Source organism: Chiloscyllium plagiosum, unplaced genomic scaffold, assembly GCF_037043375.1.
Source record: "Chiloscyllium plagiosum isolate Xiang-an unplaced genomic scaffold, Cpla_swu_hap1 HiC_scaffold_22, whole genome shotgun sequence".
In the NCBI taxonomy this organism is placed as follows: domain Eukaryota; kingdom Metazoa; phylum Chordata; class Chondrichthyes; order Orectolobiformes; family Hemiscylliidae; genus Chiloscyllium; species Chiloscyllium plagiosum.
The window spans coordinates 22552415-22568460 of NW_028270160.1; the positions used below are offsets into that span (position 1 = coordinate 22552415).

At 40.0% G+C, this 16046-nt stretch overlaps 1 protein-coding gene across 1 annotated transcript in view; it reads left to right on the forward strand.

Annotated features, from left to right (window-relative positions):
* The first annotated feature begins 847 nt into the window (after window positions 1-847).
* Window positions 848-16046, forward strand: part of LOC122561217 (GDNF family receptor alpha-1-like) — a 204058-nt gene continuing 188859 nt past the window's right edge. The window contains exons 1-3 of the mRNA XM_043712814.2: window positions 848-2069; window positions 2630-2929; window positions 3037-3132. Coding sequence (XP_043568749.1) covers window positions 2030-2069; window positions 2630-2929; window positions 3037-3132 — 436 coding nt within the window. The 5' untranslated portion in view covers window positions 848-2029. The remainder of the gene's footprint in view (window positions 2070-2629; window positions 2930-3036; window positions 3133-16046) is intronic.

A 16046-nucleotide genomic window follows, 5' to 3' on the forward strand; every position in this document is an offset into this window, starting at 1 on the left:
CTATGTTTCTGTACAAAAATGTCATAAAATGAATCTGGTATAACGCACATTTCATAGTGAATTGACTATAACACAATTGACGCTGTTTGGATAACACAAACTTTCTACTGGACTGGTATAGTGATTTTCAATCACGATCTTCCACAGAGCGATTTTCTGAAGCGGCTTTCTATAGCGCAATTTTCTATAGCGCGAGGTTGCAGAGGAACGCAGCTAGCACATTATAGCAGAACAACTTGCACAAACTTCTTTGGCCACGCTTTGGTAATTTGACCTAAGATCTCCAAACGTGGCTTTCTGGCATATTATATTATCTTGCTTTCTTGGAAAAAAATACCTGAGAACTTCTTATAATATTAAAGGTGCCATATAAATGTAAGTTGTTGTAGTACACTTAATTAGAGATACAAAAACAGAATTGCTGGAAAAGCTCAGCAGATCTGGCAGCATCTGTGCAGAGAAATCAGAGTTAACGACCCTTCCTCAGAACAGATTGTAGATGCCTGAAATTATAGATTTTTGTGTGGTAAGGAAATTAAAAGCTCTGGAATGGGAAAGTAGAGTTGACAGAGAAGATTCGCCACGATTTTACTATCTGCTGGTATGGGTGGTATGGCCTATTCCTGTTCTTATCCTTATGAACACCGCCAGATTTTACCATCAGTAAATATCTCTACTTTTATGTTTTTACCTCTCCCCCACTTCATTCGTCCGGTAAATTTGGGTTGGGCGGTGGGTGCACAACAAAGTACAAATTTGCTATTGTAATTCGACCCCATCAAAATTGTAGACCTCGTATACTCATAACGGGTTTTGCATGTGTCGATAATACCAGCAGAACACGGAATTTCCTTTCAGACTGCCCAAACGTATCCCCTACTCTAGAATTTCCCAGATGACTCTATGACCCGGTTTACTGTGCCGTCCTTTGTCAAGTGTTAAAGCGCGGAGGAAAGGCATAGCTGTTGGTGGTCGAAGGGAACGACGAACTCTCCGAGTCATGTTGGGAGGAATTGTTCTGTTCACAACAACATGTAAGGATAACAACTCGTTTTGACACTACAAGAAGTGCAATTTACTAAATGTGTTGTTCATCAGCGTAAAGCGGACCCACAGCAAAGCGTATTATAGACTGAAGAGCGGATTTTATTGCCATTCTCCCAAATCGTCATGTGCAAGGACCAACCAAGCTTATCGGCGCTGGAGATTTCCACTTGCAGCCAGCAGGCAACGAGTTACTGTTACGCACGCCTCCTATGATCATTCCTTTAACTTTTAATCCTTGATATCTTTCAGCAATTTGTACAATATTAAACAATCGATCTCTCGATATCTATCTAAACATAAACTGAACAGCGGGTCTGAGCCCTCACAGTTATTCCCTAAGAACCTGCAGCTCCTTACCAAACGGATATTAGAGACAAGCATTTAACTCTGCACATCAACCAGTAACTAAAGTCACGTATTCGTCTGAAAGCGAGGAAGATAAAGGGAAGGGGGGAGGGGGAAATATGCGGTACGTAAGAAAGTACTGTACCGTAAGTGACTGAATGGTAGTTCGGAGTTGGGGGAAGCTGCAGTCGTGTGCTTTAAAGAAGGCAGCTGGTGGCGGGAGCTTGCATGTACTAGATACATCATACATATTAAGACAAAGGTTAGCAGCGGACTGAACAAGGTACTGAACTGATGGGTCGCTTGCATTTCAGAACACTTTCAGGCCACGTTGCTGGATGAACTGATATTGTAGGGCAAGGGTTTCTCATTTGTGCATACTGTGTGTAATATTAAAACGAGAAAAAAAGACTACAGATCGCGCCCGGATATCTCTCCAATCGCTCAATTGCTGTGAATAAAAGTGAGCGGAAAGCTTGGCTCACTGAGAGAAGGGTCAGTGCCCAAAACTAAATGGATCTGAACTGGAATGATTCGTACCGTTGGTTCGTACAGTACGCCGGAGTGTCAAAGTGCTGAATCTACTTCATGAAACAAAGCTGTTCATATTTGATGTGCTAAAGGAAGCGGAGCCGCAATGATTTCTCCAGCCTTGTACTTCGTCCTGCCCATAATAGGTAAGATGCCCAAAGCGTTCCGTGTACCTTTCAACAATACTCTCCTGCAAGAAACTTAACAGGGAAGAAGTATGTTTTGTCTCGAGGCCTTTTTGATACGTTAGCAGCCTCTGTTAAAATTATCAGCCCAATAAAGGACGCCTTATATCCGACGGTTGATTGATCTATTTAACTTGGCTAAACGTGAATCACATACTGTTTCATTATGTAATATTTAAACGTCAAATTCAGTATTACGTTGGGGAAGAATAATTTGAAGCATTGCCGGTGTACATAAAAAGGATAATGCAATCTATGGTTTCTGCTTCTGGTGACCAGAATAACTCAGATCATCCAGAGTAGAATTTATTTGAAGGTTGATCATCATTTCCTAATAAAGTTCATCATTTGGATATATTGTCCGGAACTAGATAACTACTGGTAATGCTTTAGACACAGTGCTGTTTGAAGGGGACCCATTGATTTGTTCCTATTGTTGATGAAGATCGAAATATTTTGAACTTATATATGGTTGTATTTTTGTCTCGTTTGTTACCCCCACCCCCTCATCCCACCTCCAGATGCGGTAGTCCAGACTGCAGGTGTGAATCCTCTCCCTGCCCTTACCCGCGTTGATTGCGTGAAGGCCAATGAATTGTGTACCAGTGACTCGGCCTGCAGCAGCAAGTATCGTACCCTTAGGCAATGCCTGGCCGGGAGCTCCAGCATGGTCACCGGACCAGAAGCCAAGAACGAGTGCATCAGCGCTATGGAAGCAGTCCAGCAGAGTCCGTTGTACAACTGCAGGTGTAAGCGGGGCATGAAGAACGAGAAGCGATGTCTCCGAATATACTGGAGCATTCACCAAAGTTTCATGCATGGTATTGGCAAATATAGTTTCAAAGCTTCTCATTTTATAACGTTAAACATTCGAAAAAGTTGTACCCATAATGTAACTCAACAAACTGTGATCGTACCTTTCTCCCAGGGTTTACAATCACAGGTCATGATCTGGTCGGTTCTCCCTATGAGCCACTGAACAACAGACTCTCAGACATATTCCGAGCAGCGTCCATCATTTCAGGTAAGAAGTTTCAGAGAGTTGTACAACTTGTATTATGTTTCTATGTCAAAATAATTAAATACTATGTTTAAATTAAATCACTATTATGGATCAATTCCCCATATAGCCCTAAGATGTGTGTTTTGTGAATTATACTCGTTTTGTATCCACTAGAGTTCTGCCTTAATAGCTTCTTTCAGCTAATAGGACTTCTCGGGTGCATTCTGCATTACAGCTACACTGGAAGTATGAAACCTTGCAACGTTTTAAATTAGGTCGAAATCATAGATAAAGCAGATGTTCTTAGATACCAGGTTGTTTTCAAAAGAAGTTTGCATCAGTACTTCCAACAGTTTGATCGAGTGATTGTGTAGCACGCGATTATATTACTTTACCTCAGCATGATGAGCGCAAAGGGGAAAATCACGGAACTTCATTACATTCGACTACTATTAGAGTTAACTTCAATATACCTTTGCAAATGGACTTTGTAGTTAAGTCTGCAAAAAGACAAAAATAAACAGTAAACTTTTATGGTTAGTTGACATTAGACCAAAGTGACTCGAACCTAAAGTGACGGTTTTTTGTAAAAAAGAAATTCGGCAGTTTGTTAGCCTTCGTTTCCTCAAGTGTGCATCCTCCATCCCTGGGGTGTTAATTTTTTTCTGTCTCTAGATGGCAGTCTCACACTCTTATAGAGGTTTTCTTATGTCACTAAAAGTCTGATGAGGCTCTGAGAGTTATCTGCCAGCTACATTGCAACGGTTTGGTGAGAGTTCGTGTCAAATGTCTGGGCACGTCAGGGTGGGTATTTCTCAGTAATGAGAGGTAACGTGACTTTTCTCTGCTCCCCTTTCACTTGCATCACTATTCCCGTTATTTTTCATTTCTGTCTGTGTATTCGTCATTAAGGCGAATACAATTCATCCACGATCATATTATAGTGAGTTTAGTAAATTAATTCAGGTAATGCTGCCTGTAAGGACTAATGCTCCTCAAGGATTTGCTTCAAAGCAAGTTTTAACTTTCTGGATGCAACTGAAAACCTAGTTAAAATTAATTTTGAAATTACACTCGTCAAATTCCACTTGAAACGTTTCGATACCCATTATTAATCTATAATTTAATAAACTCCTTTCAAATAATTCCAGCCAAGTAAATCATACTATTTGGAACAAAGAAAAATAAAACTACATTAGGTCTCATTTTCCCCTGAGGTTTTACAGAGATCTGGGTTTCTGCGAATTAAATATTGTTCTTTAGCAACAACAGAAGTATATTATTCTGTGTAGCAGAAAGCAAATTAATAAATAAAAATAATGATGAAATGTCAGATCCAAGTAAAAAAATGGGAAATGTAAGCATAGATTCTGAAATGGTAAATTTAAAAAAATAGACATGGGAATAAATTAATTTATCAGTAAATTCAGTTCAGAATGGAAAATGTTGTAACATTTCCATGAATACTATATTTTTATTTATGATATTAATTTTTTAAAAAAGTAAATGCTAGAAGTTTCATGCACCATTTAGCAGGGATGCAGTTCTGGAAATAAGATAGCACCCCTGCTGTGTTTATGGCAGCCTGGATTAGGATTAATACTAAAGGCAGGCATGTTTAATTGATAGGGAAAGTAGCAGACAATTTTGTTACAACTTTTGGATTAAACAAGGTGCTACTATTACTTTAAAATTAGTAGACATTGTGGTACTTGTAAACATTTGGAATAATAGCCACAGCTGAAAATGTGTTGCTGGAAAAGCGCAGCAGGTCAGGCAGCATCCAAGGAACAGGAGAATCGACATTTCGGGCATAAGCCCTTCTTCAGGAATGAGGAAAGTGTGTCCAGCAAGCTAAGATAAAAGGTAGGGAAGAGGGACTTGGGGGAGGGGCTTTGGAAATGCAATAGGTGGAGGGAGGTCAAGGTGAAAGTGATAGGCCGGAGTGGGGTGGGGGTGGAGAGGTCAGGAAGATGATTGCAGGTTAGGAAGGCGGTGCTGAGTTCGAGGGATTTGACTGAGACAAGGTGGGGGGAGGGGAAATGAGGAAACTGGAGAAATCTGAGTTCATCCCTTGTGGTTGGAGGGTTCCCAGGCAGAAGATGAGGTGCTCTTCCTCCAACCGTCGTGTTGCCATGGTCTGGCGATGGAGGAGTCCAAGGACCTGCATGTCCTTGGTGGAGTGGGAGGGGGAGTTAAAGTGTTGGGCTACGGGGTGGTTGGGTTGGTTGGTCCGGGTGTCCCAGAGGTGTTCTCTGAAACGCCGCGTGTGTCTCCGCCCCCACACCGATCTCCGTCACCATGCTTAACTCCACCCCCACGCCGATCTTTGTCACCACGTCTAACCCCGCCCCCATGTCGATCTCCATCACGTCTAACCCCATCCCCACGCCGATCTCCGTCACCACGCCCAACCCCGCCCCCACTCCCAGCTCCAGCCCCACACCAGGTCCCAGGTCCTAGCTCCCAGCCCTGCCGTGTTTTCACTATCCCTCCAGAACTACGCCTCTCTGAGGATGAAAGATCAGTCCTCAGCAGAGGCCTCACCTTCATTCTCCTATGCTCTCGGATCAACGAGTTCAACATGCGGCGTGACATCGAACAATTCTTCCACCGCCTTCGCCTCCGCGCCTACTTCTCCAACCAAGACTCTCGCCCACCCTCTGATGACCCCTTCTCCCGCCTCCAACACACCCCATCCACCTGGACACCCCGTGCTGGCCTCTTCTCTCCGCCCCCACCCCACTCCGGCCGATCACCCTCACCTTGACCTCCCTCCACCTATCGCATTTCCAAAGCCCCTCCCCCAAGTCCCTACACTCCGTGCTGGCCTCTTACCCGCCCCCACCCCACTCCGGCCTATCACCCTCACCTTGACCTCCCTCCACCTATCGCATTTCCAAAGCCCCTCCCCCAAGTCCCTCCTCCCTACCTTTTATCTTAGCCTGCTGGACACACTTTCCTCATTCCTGAAGAAGGGCTTATGCCTGAAACGTCGATTCTCCTATTCCTTGGATGCTGCCTGACCTGCTGCGCTTTTCCAGCAACACATTTTCAGCTCTGATCTCCACCATCTGCAGCCCTCACTTTCTCCTCGAATAATAGCCACAGCCTTGTTCTTGGGTGGTACAGCTCATAATAATGATTGGATGTCCTTAAACAATGCACAGTTGCGTGAGTATGAGATGGGTGTTACCACATGGCCATGGTTAGCAATTATCGAAAAGGACCAGTGGCTGGATTCTAGAATGACAGTTAGGAAGTTAAAAATTCTCACAGTTGTATAATTCATGTGTTATGTTTTGGCTCCATTCATTATTTAATTTTCTATTGCAGCATAACTGCGATATACTCTGTGTAAAATATTTTTTAAACATTTTACTGTTTTGCTTAATGAAAGGTATTAATGTCTAATGCCTTTGTCACCTCCAGTATCATCTGTTTAAATACTGTCCTTAGCCAGCTTTCCTCTGTAAACATGAGCGCACACAAAACTTCTGCCTGGGAACCCTCCAACCACAAGGGATGAACTCAGATTTCTCCAGTTTCCTCATTTGGAATCAGGACAGCATTTTATGTAAGTGTGGGTGTCTCACCTATCAACTGGAGAGCCACTGAGAGGCTGTGTCATCCTCTTTAGGAGAAATCCTGCCACATTAAGTATTACTTAGGCTCTTAAGTGGGAGGAGGAAAAAATGACGACTGCAGATGCTGGAAATCAGAGTCAGAAGGTGTGGAGCTGGAAAAGCACAGCCAGTCAGGCAGTATCGAGGAGCAAGAGAGTCAACGTTTCAGACGTTTCGAGCATGAGCTCATGCTTGAAACGTCGACTCTCTTGCACCTCGAATGCTGCCTAAGCAACTGTGCTTTTCCAACACCACACTTTTAACTCTTAAATGGGTGTGGCAGGCCTTCCTGAAAATCAAGTTGGGTGCAAGCGTTTAGAAGGCTGCCAACTGAAAGCTACTGGCCAATCAGAGACAGGAGCTCCTCGTTAGTCAGCAGTGCCATTTGGAAAGTGGTGTCTGCTGTTGTTATCTCTGTCTGGCTGGGGGTGGGGATGGGGGAGAAGGAGTCCGGGGGCGGCCGCATGAAGCAAGGTGTTAGTTAGCTTGGATGGCTGGTTTACGATGCAGAGTGATGTCAAAAGTGTAGGTTCAATTTTTGCACATGAAGGTTTATTACCTTATTCATCTGTCTGAGGTGTGGTGACGTTGAATTTAAACCACTAGCACTTGTCACTTTCTGATGAGAGACCAGACCTCTGATAGATAGGAAATTATGATTTTTAATGCATCTACCCAAGGCATAGGATCAACAAGGGATTCATGCCACAGGTGAGTGATGACAGGAGAAGCATTGAAGTCTAGTTGTCAAAGGGAAGGAGGAGAGAGGTCAGCAACAAGGTCAGTGGTTGGCTCTTTCCTGAAGCTGAGTATCTCAATCAGCACTGATTGCATTTGTATTGGACTTCTCCATCATCTGCCAAAATCCCACATGTAAGCTTGACAGGACTTTTGTTTTCAGCTTTTTGCATGGCAAGGCCCCATCTGCTGCTGGGTGTATACTCATTACCCAGTTAAGATTTGAATATGCAATGTGGCAGCAGGGCCATCAATAACTTGTGAAGGGTTTGCCACGTCTAGCCAGACATATTCTGGGAGATATCAACAGAAGTGACATCTCAGAAAACCAATGGTACAACATTCTATTTTCAACTCAATGTAGAACCAAAGGTGGCCAGATCAGCTAGATTGCTATTTGATGATATCCAAAATAATTATCATCAGCCCCAACCTCAGAAGATCACACTCTTATACGCCAATATGATGTTCCATTTCCAGTGGCATTAATCTCTTGTTGTACAAATAGATTGTGAACTGCATAGCTAGTTTATCCAATCTGGGTTACCTTTGAACCCAGATTTCAGAGACAGAGAGCCAGTATATTGCCTTTATTGCTCATTTTCTGCATTCCTTATGTTCTTATCCTGATAATTATGTTGGGCAAGTGCATGACAACTAAATGTCTTACATTTTCCAAATGGGATTTTTGAGAAAAAATTTCTGTAGAATTTAGAATTTTCAGTGATTAATAATTCATAGATTTTGCACACTATTTTGCACCAATGGTTTGTGGGCTTTTGCAGCATCCATCTCAGAGACATGAGGCAATATGGGACATGTAAAAAAAAACTGGAGAAATCCGAAAGTAACTGCATAATGTAAAGTAATTTTTAAAAATGCATCAGAAACAGAACTTAATGTCAGGTTTAATAATGGCTATTTATTGTTTTTGCAGAGACCTCGCTAGTCACTTATCATACATTTGACAGATCAGTGTAAAGGTTAAAACAGATTACAATGACTAGAAAAAGCACCTAATGTTTAATAGGACTTTCAAAAACATTGATTTAATAAAGATTTATACTTACTGTAGTGAAAAACAATCAGTGCTGGAAACAGATTGCAAAGGGGAGGAGAGAGTGACTATTCTTGACATCAGGGTTGCATTTGACAATTTGTGGTATCAAGATGCTCTAGCAAAACTAAAGTCAGTGGGAATCAGGGTGAAAACTCTCTTCTGGTTGGAGTCAAACAGGCACAAAGGAAGATGGTTGTGTCTATTAGATCCGGGTCAGTTTTCTCAGTTCCAGGCCATGTCTACAAGAGTTTATCATCGTAGTGTTCTAGGCCCAATCATCTTCATCTGCCTCATCAATGGCCTTCTCTCTAACATGAAGTCAGAAGTGGCGATGTTAAATCACCTGTGAGCAATGTTCAGCACCATTCACGCCACCTCAGACACTGCAGTGATCTGTGTCCAATGCAACAAGACCTGGACTACATCTTGGGTTGGGCAGACAAGTTGCAATTAAAATTTGTGTTACACAAGTGCCAGACAATAACTATATCCAAGGAGAGAGAATTTAACCATTGGCCTTTGACATTCAATGGCATTATCATCGCTGAATTCCCCACTATCAATGTCCTTGGGATTACCATTAACCAGAAACTGGATTAACAATATGAACATGTGGCTACAGGAGCAGGTCAGCTGCTAGGAATTCTGCAGCGTGTGACCTAGCTCCTGGTTTCCCAAAATCTATCCCAAAATCATCCAAGACACAAGTCAGGAATGTAATGGAATACTCCCCATTTGCCCAAGTTAGGACAGCTCAATATATTCAGGATAGAACAGGCAGGAGACTAGAAGAACACAGCAAGTCTGGCAACATCAGGAGGTGGAGTAGTCGACGTTTTGGGTGTAACCCTTCTTCAGGACTGGGGGTTGGGTGTAGGGGGAACTATAGATAAAGGGTGTGGTGGGGGCAGGGTGGTTAAGTGGGGAGAGGTGAAGACAAGCAGAGGGTACGACCTTGATGGTCAATGGGAGGAATGAATCTGGTAGGTGGCTGGGAGGAGTGAGAGGGAGGGAGTCAAGGGATGGGAAGAGAGGTTGTTTGACGCTGGATAACTCAATGTTGAGTTCTCTGAGCTGTAGACTGCCTAGGCAGAAGATGAGGTATGTTCCTCCAATTTGTGGTTTGGTTTGTTGTGGCAATGAAGGAGGCCAAGGATGGCCATGTCGGAAAGGGAATGGGATGGGGAATTAAAAGGTGGTGACTGAGAGGTCCAGTTGGCCCCAGCTGAGATTCTCAGTGAACTATTCCCTAAGTTTATGTTTGGTCTCCCCGCTGTAAAGAAGACCACATTGGGAGCACCTGATGCAGTAAACTAGGTTGGAAGAGAGGCAGGTGAACCTCTGTCTCAACTGGAAGGACTGTTTGGGTCTGCCTGGGCAATGTACAGCCTGGAGGACACAACATTGAGTTCTCTAATTTCAAATAACTCCCCTCCCATCCCCAACTCCCTTCCCACCCCTCCCCCTCCCTTCCACTCCTCCCAGCCACCTGCCAAATTCATTCCACCCATTGACCAACCAGGTCGTAGCCTCTGCCTGTGTCCACCTATCCCAACTTCACCACCCTGGCCCCGGCCCGGCACCCTCTTTATCTGCAGCCCCGCCCCCCACACACCCACCCCCCCAGGCCTAAAGAAGGGTTACACCCAAAACGTCAACTTCTCCACCTCTTGATGATGTTTGGCCTGTAGTGTTCTTCCAGCCTCCTGAATGTCTACTTTGGATTACAGCATCTGCAGATATTTCTGGCTCAATACATTCAGGAAGCTTAATACCATTCAGGACAATGCAGCACTCTTGATTAGCACTTTATCCATTAGAAGACACTCCTTCCATCATTGTTGAACATCTATGAGATGCACTGCAAAAACTCACCCTGGCTCGTTCAGACAGTACCTCTCAAATCCATGACAACTACCATCCAGAAAGATAAGAGCAGCAAATACAAGAGAACACCACCATCTGCAACTTTCTCTCCAAACCACTCCATTCTGGCTTGGAAATATATTGTCATTCCTTTGGTGTGGGGTGTTAAAATCCTGTAACTCCCTCTATAAAGGCATTGTGGGTCTATCTCCTGCAAACAGACTGCAGAAGGCTGGACACCAACACTTTCTCAAGAGTAACTAAGAATAGGTAATAACTGTTGGCCCAGCTAATAGCGATGCTCGCATGCCATGAATGAATCATGTAGTATCATCATGTCTTGATACTTCGTAAAACTCATTAATACTGCCACAATAAAATACCTCATCTTTATCAATTTTGCAATGTTTTATCTCAGTTCCCATCTTTATATTGCTGAGGACGAAATTGTTAACTTATGTTCAGAATCCCATTCTTGTCTACTTTGAGAAGATACAGGTTCATGTTGCTTTCAGACCTTACAACAAGTAAGCATTTTCTTTCCATTTGTCCTGACTGAATTCAAACCCAAGTCCTTTCCATCTTTGCCTTCCCATCTATTTCCTAGGCAATAACATCTTAACTCTTACTCAACTGAATGCTTTAATGTCTCATTTAGGTACAGTACTGGTAACCCTTTAGCACACACTTTAAAGCTATTTTTAATGTGTGAACCTTGATTGTGAATGCCAACAACTTTACTGGTGTAGAAGATATGAGTTGAGCCTGTTCGTCTTTTTCAGACAGTGATGCATGTGTACCTCTCACTGTGATTGCTAGATAGGGCACAAGAATAAGCAACCTAATTGATTCTCTCTGGAATTCTTCAATACTTCTTCAGCATCTTCCCGTATCAGGGTGGATATTAGAAAACCACAGTACATAAGAATTACAGATACACATCCACCCCAATCAGTTCATTGTGGCATGGAATGATATTTAAAACTACTGCCACTTTTCTTATAATATTGGTATTTGATAACCTTGTCATAGGACTGTCTCATTTGTCCTATGGTGTGAATAATCCAATTTGTATGAAGGTCAGATTGAATTGTTTTGCAAAAACCTTTATGTCATTTGGGCCCATTCTTTTTATTATGAGTATTATATATTACATACCAAGTCTTTGGTTTGGTATTGACATGAATCTAACAAGGATACCAATTAGTGAGTTTGAGAAAATCTTTAGCCTAGATTGATGATAAGTATGTAAGTTAGCTTGCTGAGCTTGAAGCTTTGTTTTCAGAAATTTCGTAACCACACTAGGTAACACCATCAGTGAGAGTGTCTGGTGAAGCGCTGGTGGTATGTCCCACCTCTCTATTTATAGGTCTTGGTTTCTTAAGGTGGGTGTCATTTCTGTTTTTTTTTTCAAGTGAAGGTCAATAGGTACCAATGCTACCATCACCACGATGATGATTTCCTCACTAAGTACAGCATGTAGAAAATCGCCGATATTTTGTGACTGATATTGGGAATTATTTCGAAGCAGGCAGTTTTCTAGTTACTCACTTTACTGTATTAATACATGTGCATAGTATTTGCAAGTGACATTAGAAGTAATCACAGCAATTTGATTCATTCTTAAATGAAAGTGATAAGCTACCACATAAATAGAAATAGCTTACAATTTAAATGATAAGTCAATAATTTATTTTTCTCCCACTTCTTTGGGCTTGGTATAGTTTCAAATTTTTTTTTAACATAAAAGAAACCTCGATTGCATGTGGAATTAACTAAGTATAAACTTCATAATGTTCTTCAGGCCACACATTTTTAAATTGCGGTGCTGTTATAAAAGAACTTTAACAAGGATACCAGAGGTGAATTTCTACACAATTCTTATGTAGTTTTGTATTATGATCTGTAAATAATTCAGAAGCTCTTTCGCTAGCAAATCATTTCCCATCTATCAAATTATTTCATATTTATTTATCTAATTCTCGAGATTTTATTTGAGATATATTTTGTACTATTATTGAAAATTATGAGGTACTGTGGGTATAATAGTTTGTTTCATTGTTAGCATTTGCTCCTCAAAGTTACTATTACTTGGTAATATTCTATTATTTTATATCTTATTGAATTATAATTTTAGTTGTTGTTTAGTCATTGGTTTAGTTTCTGGTTACTGCCTCTTTCAACTATTTGCTAATTGAATAAATTGGACTATTTTATAAGATTCCAGTTGAAGTATCCTATTTCACATTAATGTTGCTTGCGTTTCATCAATCAATATATTAAAATAGGTATGCCATTCACTTACATTTGTAATTTTAAATGCAGAGTACTCAAATATGTCACTTGTAAATTAGGTCATAAAATATCATGGCTATAAAAGAAATAAAGGCCTGCAATTAGATAAATGGAATTTTTCTGCTTCAGCGTTCTCGGCACATTCTAGGAGCATATGACACAGTCCTCACTTCCTCCTAGCACGTGACACATACCCAACCAATGTTTTGTTCATTAATTTTAATAAATAGAAAATTGCAGACAGAGAAAGCAAACTTTCCTGGTACATACTCTCAGCATGTAACAAGAACAAAGCTGAAAATCTCCCCTAATGATATCTTGTATTCAAAAGCACTTTGTAAGCAATTGATTACAGTGACTATAGGAAACTGCTAAGATCAACAAGTAGTGTAAGAGTCCCAATTAAATAATGTGTAAGTGGGTGGGCTTTGAATTAGTTATCATTAATCTGGATTTTCTTTTGATGATGTTGAGGGAGGAAATTTGACCAGGACAGCCTTTGAAATAAGAGTATAAAATCTTTCATTGCTCATAAGAGTTCCAAAATTGCGTAAAGCTGTTATTTAGACAATCCTAAACCAGCATCTTTTTCAAAGCTATTCATCATTTATAATTCACCCAGATTTTCTTCTTTAACTTCAATTTCTAATACAGAACTAATAGCCTCAGCTGCTAGATGAGCAAAAGCAGAATGGAGAACATAAAGTCAATGATCAAGCCTATTTCTCATTTTAAATACTTATCCCACAGTCTACTTTAAATTACATAAAACAGTATTGAAATTTACTACTAATAAAAAATGATATTCTTGTCAACAATCTTAAGGAAAATGAGCTGGAGAGGCTGAATGACCTCTTTCATTTGTACTTACCTTTGGAATTTTCATCCTAATTTCCATGGGCTGGCTCTTTCCACAATAAGCTATAATCAGTGTCTTGATTTTTCATGTTATGATGCTTATGTATCTTGTTAAGTTTTATTCTAATTACTGAATAATGATTGGTTTATATCCTACAGTTAATAACATTGATTTCAAAATCTAATAGTTTGTGCATGCTGCTGGCTGCCTGCCTTAAAAAATAATGTGTTGGCATCAGGTAAGTTTCCCACATGATTCTTTCACAATCCTGACCAGAGACATTAAACAGAGAAGAAATTCTTCCTTCTAAAGAGAAGAAGAATTGGAGTCTGAATTAAACTGGGCTCCCCATTAATGCATAATCAAAGTTGACCACATAGTAAGCTTGGTAAAGTCAAAGATTTATTTCTTTGAATTCAAAGTAGTTGAGCAAGTAATTAAATACAAATTGAAAACAATCTAAATAAGAGAATTAAAAATGCAAAATGAAAGCAAAATGAGAAAAGTTAACATGTCCATTGGAACATAATTAGAGTTTAAATAAGAGAATGCAATGCATGGGAAGATATAGTAATCCTGTGGACCAAGAAACCAGATGTTATTCATCTCATTTTTTACTGATTAGCTTATTATACAGATGCCCAATATTACTGTACTGATGTATTTCCTAATTTGCACAGAGTTACTGATGGCATTCACGTTGCCCATTTTGGCTATCTATAAGTCAGCAGGTTTGTACTTCAGAAGTGTTTGTAGCAAGACTTTAAGTGTATACTGAATTTTGAATATGTGTCCTTGCTGAGATATGTAAATTTATAAATACAATGACAGATTACAGTGTTGTGAATGTTTGACATGGGTGAGAAATAGATATGGAACAGGTTGATTGGCATCGTTTTGTAGTGTAAAATCTTGGTCTGTCAGTATAGTACTGTAGTTTTCAAATAATCTGGGCATCACTCTTGTTGGACCTTTACATTCCATACAGGGCAACTTTCTCCATGTCAAATTCATGCAGCAGTACATTAACTTGGCCAGAGATATTGTGTTGAATCTGGGTAGAGCCACACTTAGAGAAATATGTGGGATTCTGGTCTCCTTATTGCAACAAGGTAATTATACATTGGTGAAACTGCAGAATGAAAGAGTAACAAGGATACAGTATTACCAGAACTAAGAGAGTACAGCTGTCAAGAAATTTTAAACAAATTTGGTTTGATTTCACTGGAAAAGACCATGCCTATGAATGACTTTATGGAGGACGAATGTAGAGGAAATATTGATAAGTATAAGATGCCCAGAACTAGGAGACATAAATATAAGATAACCATTAATAAATCAAAAAAAAAGTTAGAAACTGTTTAGAAAATGGAACTCAGTACAAATGGATGAATTAAAGTAAACAGCCTAGGCATTTTTAAGGGGACACTAGTAAAGTACTGTTTTACAATACATTCTTCTGATCCTCGTAAACATCAGCCCAGATTTTTAGGTTTCTTTAAAAGTACTTTTATTAATGATAAGTATATGACAATAAGACTGAGTGGTTCCATGTTCTGAGTTGTACCAGTTCAAACTTTCTAACAGCATTCTATCACATGACAAATCACATCACAGTCAAATCAAAGCATACCTCAGAGAATCAGCTGCATATTCAGTAAATCCTACTCTACAAGTGCATGATAAAAAGAAAATAATATAAGAAGATGCAGACAGGATATAGATAAAGTAGAAGAGGTGGTTCATTAAGGAGGATAAACACTGGCTCTAATAAATTGCCGTGTTTCTGTGCAATAAATTCCATGCAGTTGTACCTACTGTGTGATGTACAATGAAAAATACGGGGAATATTGTTTGCTTCTACCAATGGTTGCTAGGTAAATAGAGCACTTCGTCACTTGTAAAGCAATTTGGAACATCCTGAGATTTGAAAAGTACTAAAAGAAATTCTTACTTTTTTCATTTACATGCCAATTTTGAAAGATTTTTGATGTCTTCTGTTTTGTTGTGACCATCCTTAGTATTAGCTATGTAGCACAATTAATATCATCAATAAATTTTGATATCGAATTTGGAAATTTTTTTAAAATATTGAACAACTGCGTTCGTAATAGCAATTTCTGTAGAACGTCAGTTCTAATCAGTTCTCATCTTTTAACGGTCTAAGAAACTATCTGTAACCTTTATTCTCTGCTTTCTGTTTTAAAGCTTAATCTATTTTGCTATTTGTCTCTTGATTGGTACATTTAGTGGCCTTTTGAGAGACTTTACACATTGCATCCAGTGTTACATTTGGCTACTGTTTCTCTTGTTAAAATAATTTATTAAGGTTGTTCAATTACGAGCTTCTCTTTTGAAATTCTTATTGTTTCATTTTATGAATACCTTTTGTATTTTCTTCTTGCATTCACTTAAATTTTATTAATCACTTCTCGAATTGTCCCACCTTTGTCTACGATGTCATTTTTTTTTCCATTTTATCTTTCTCAGT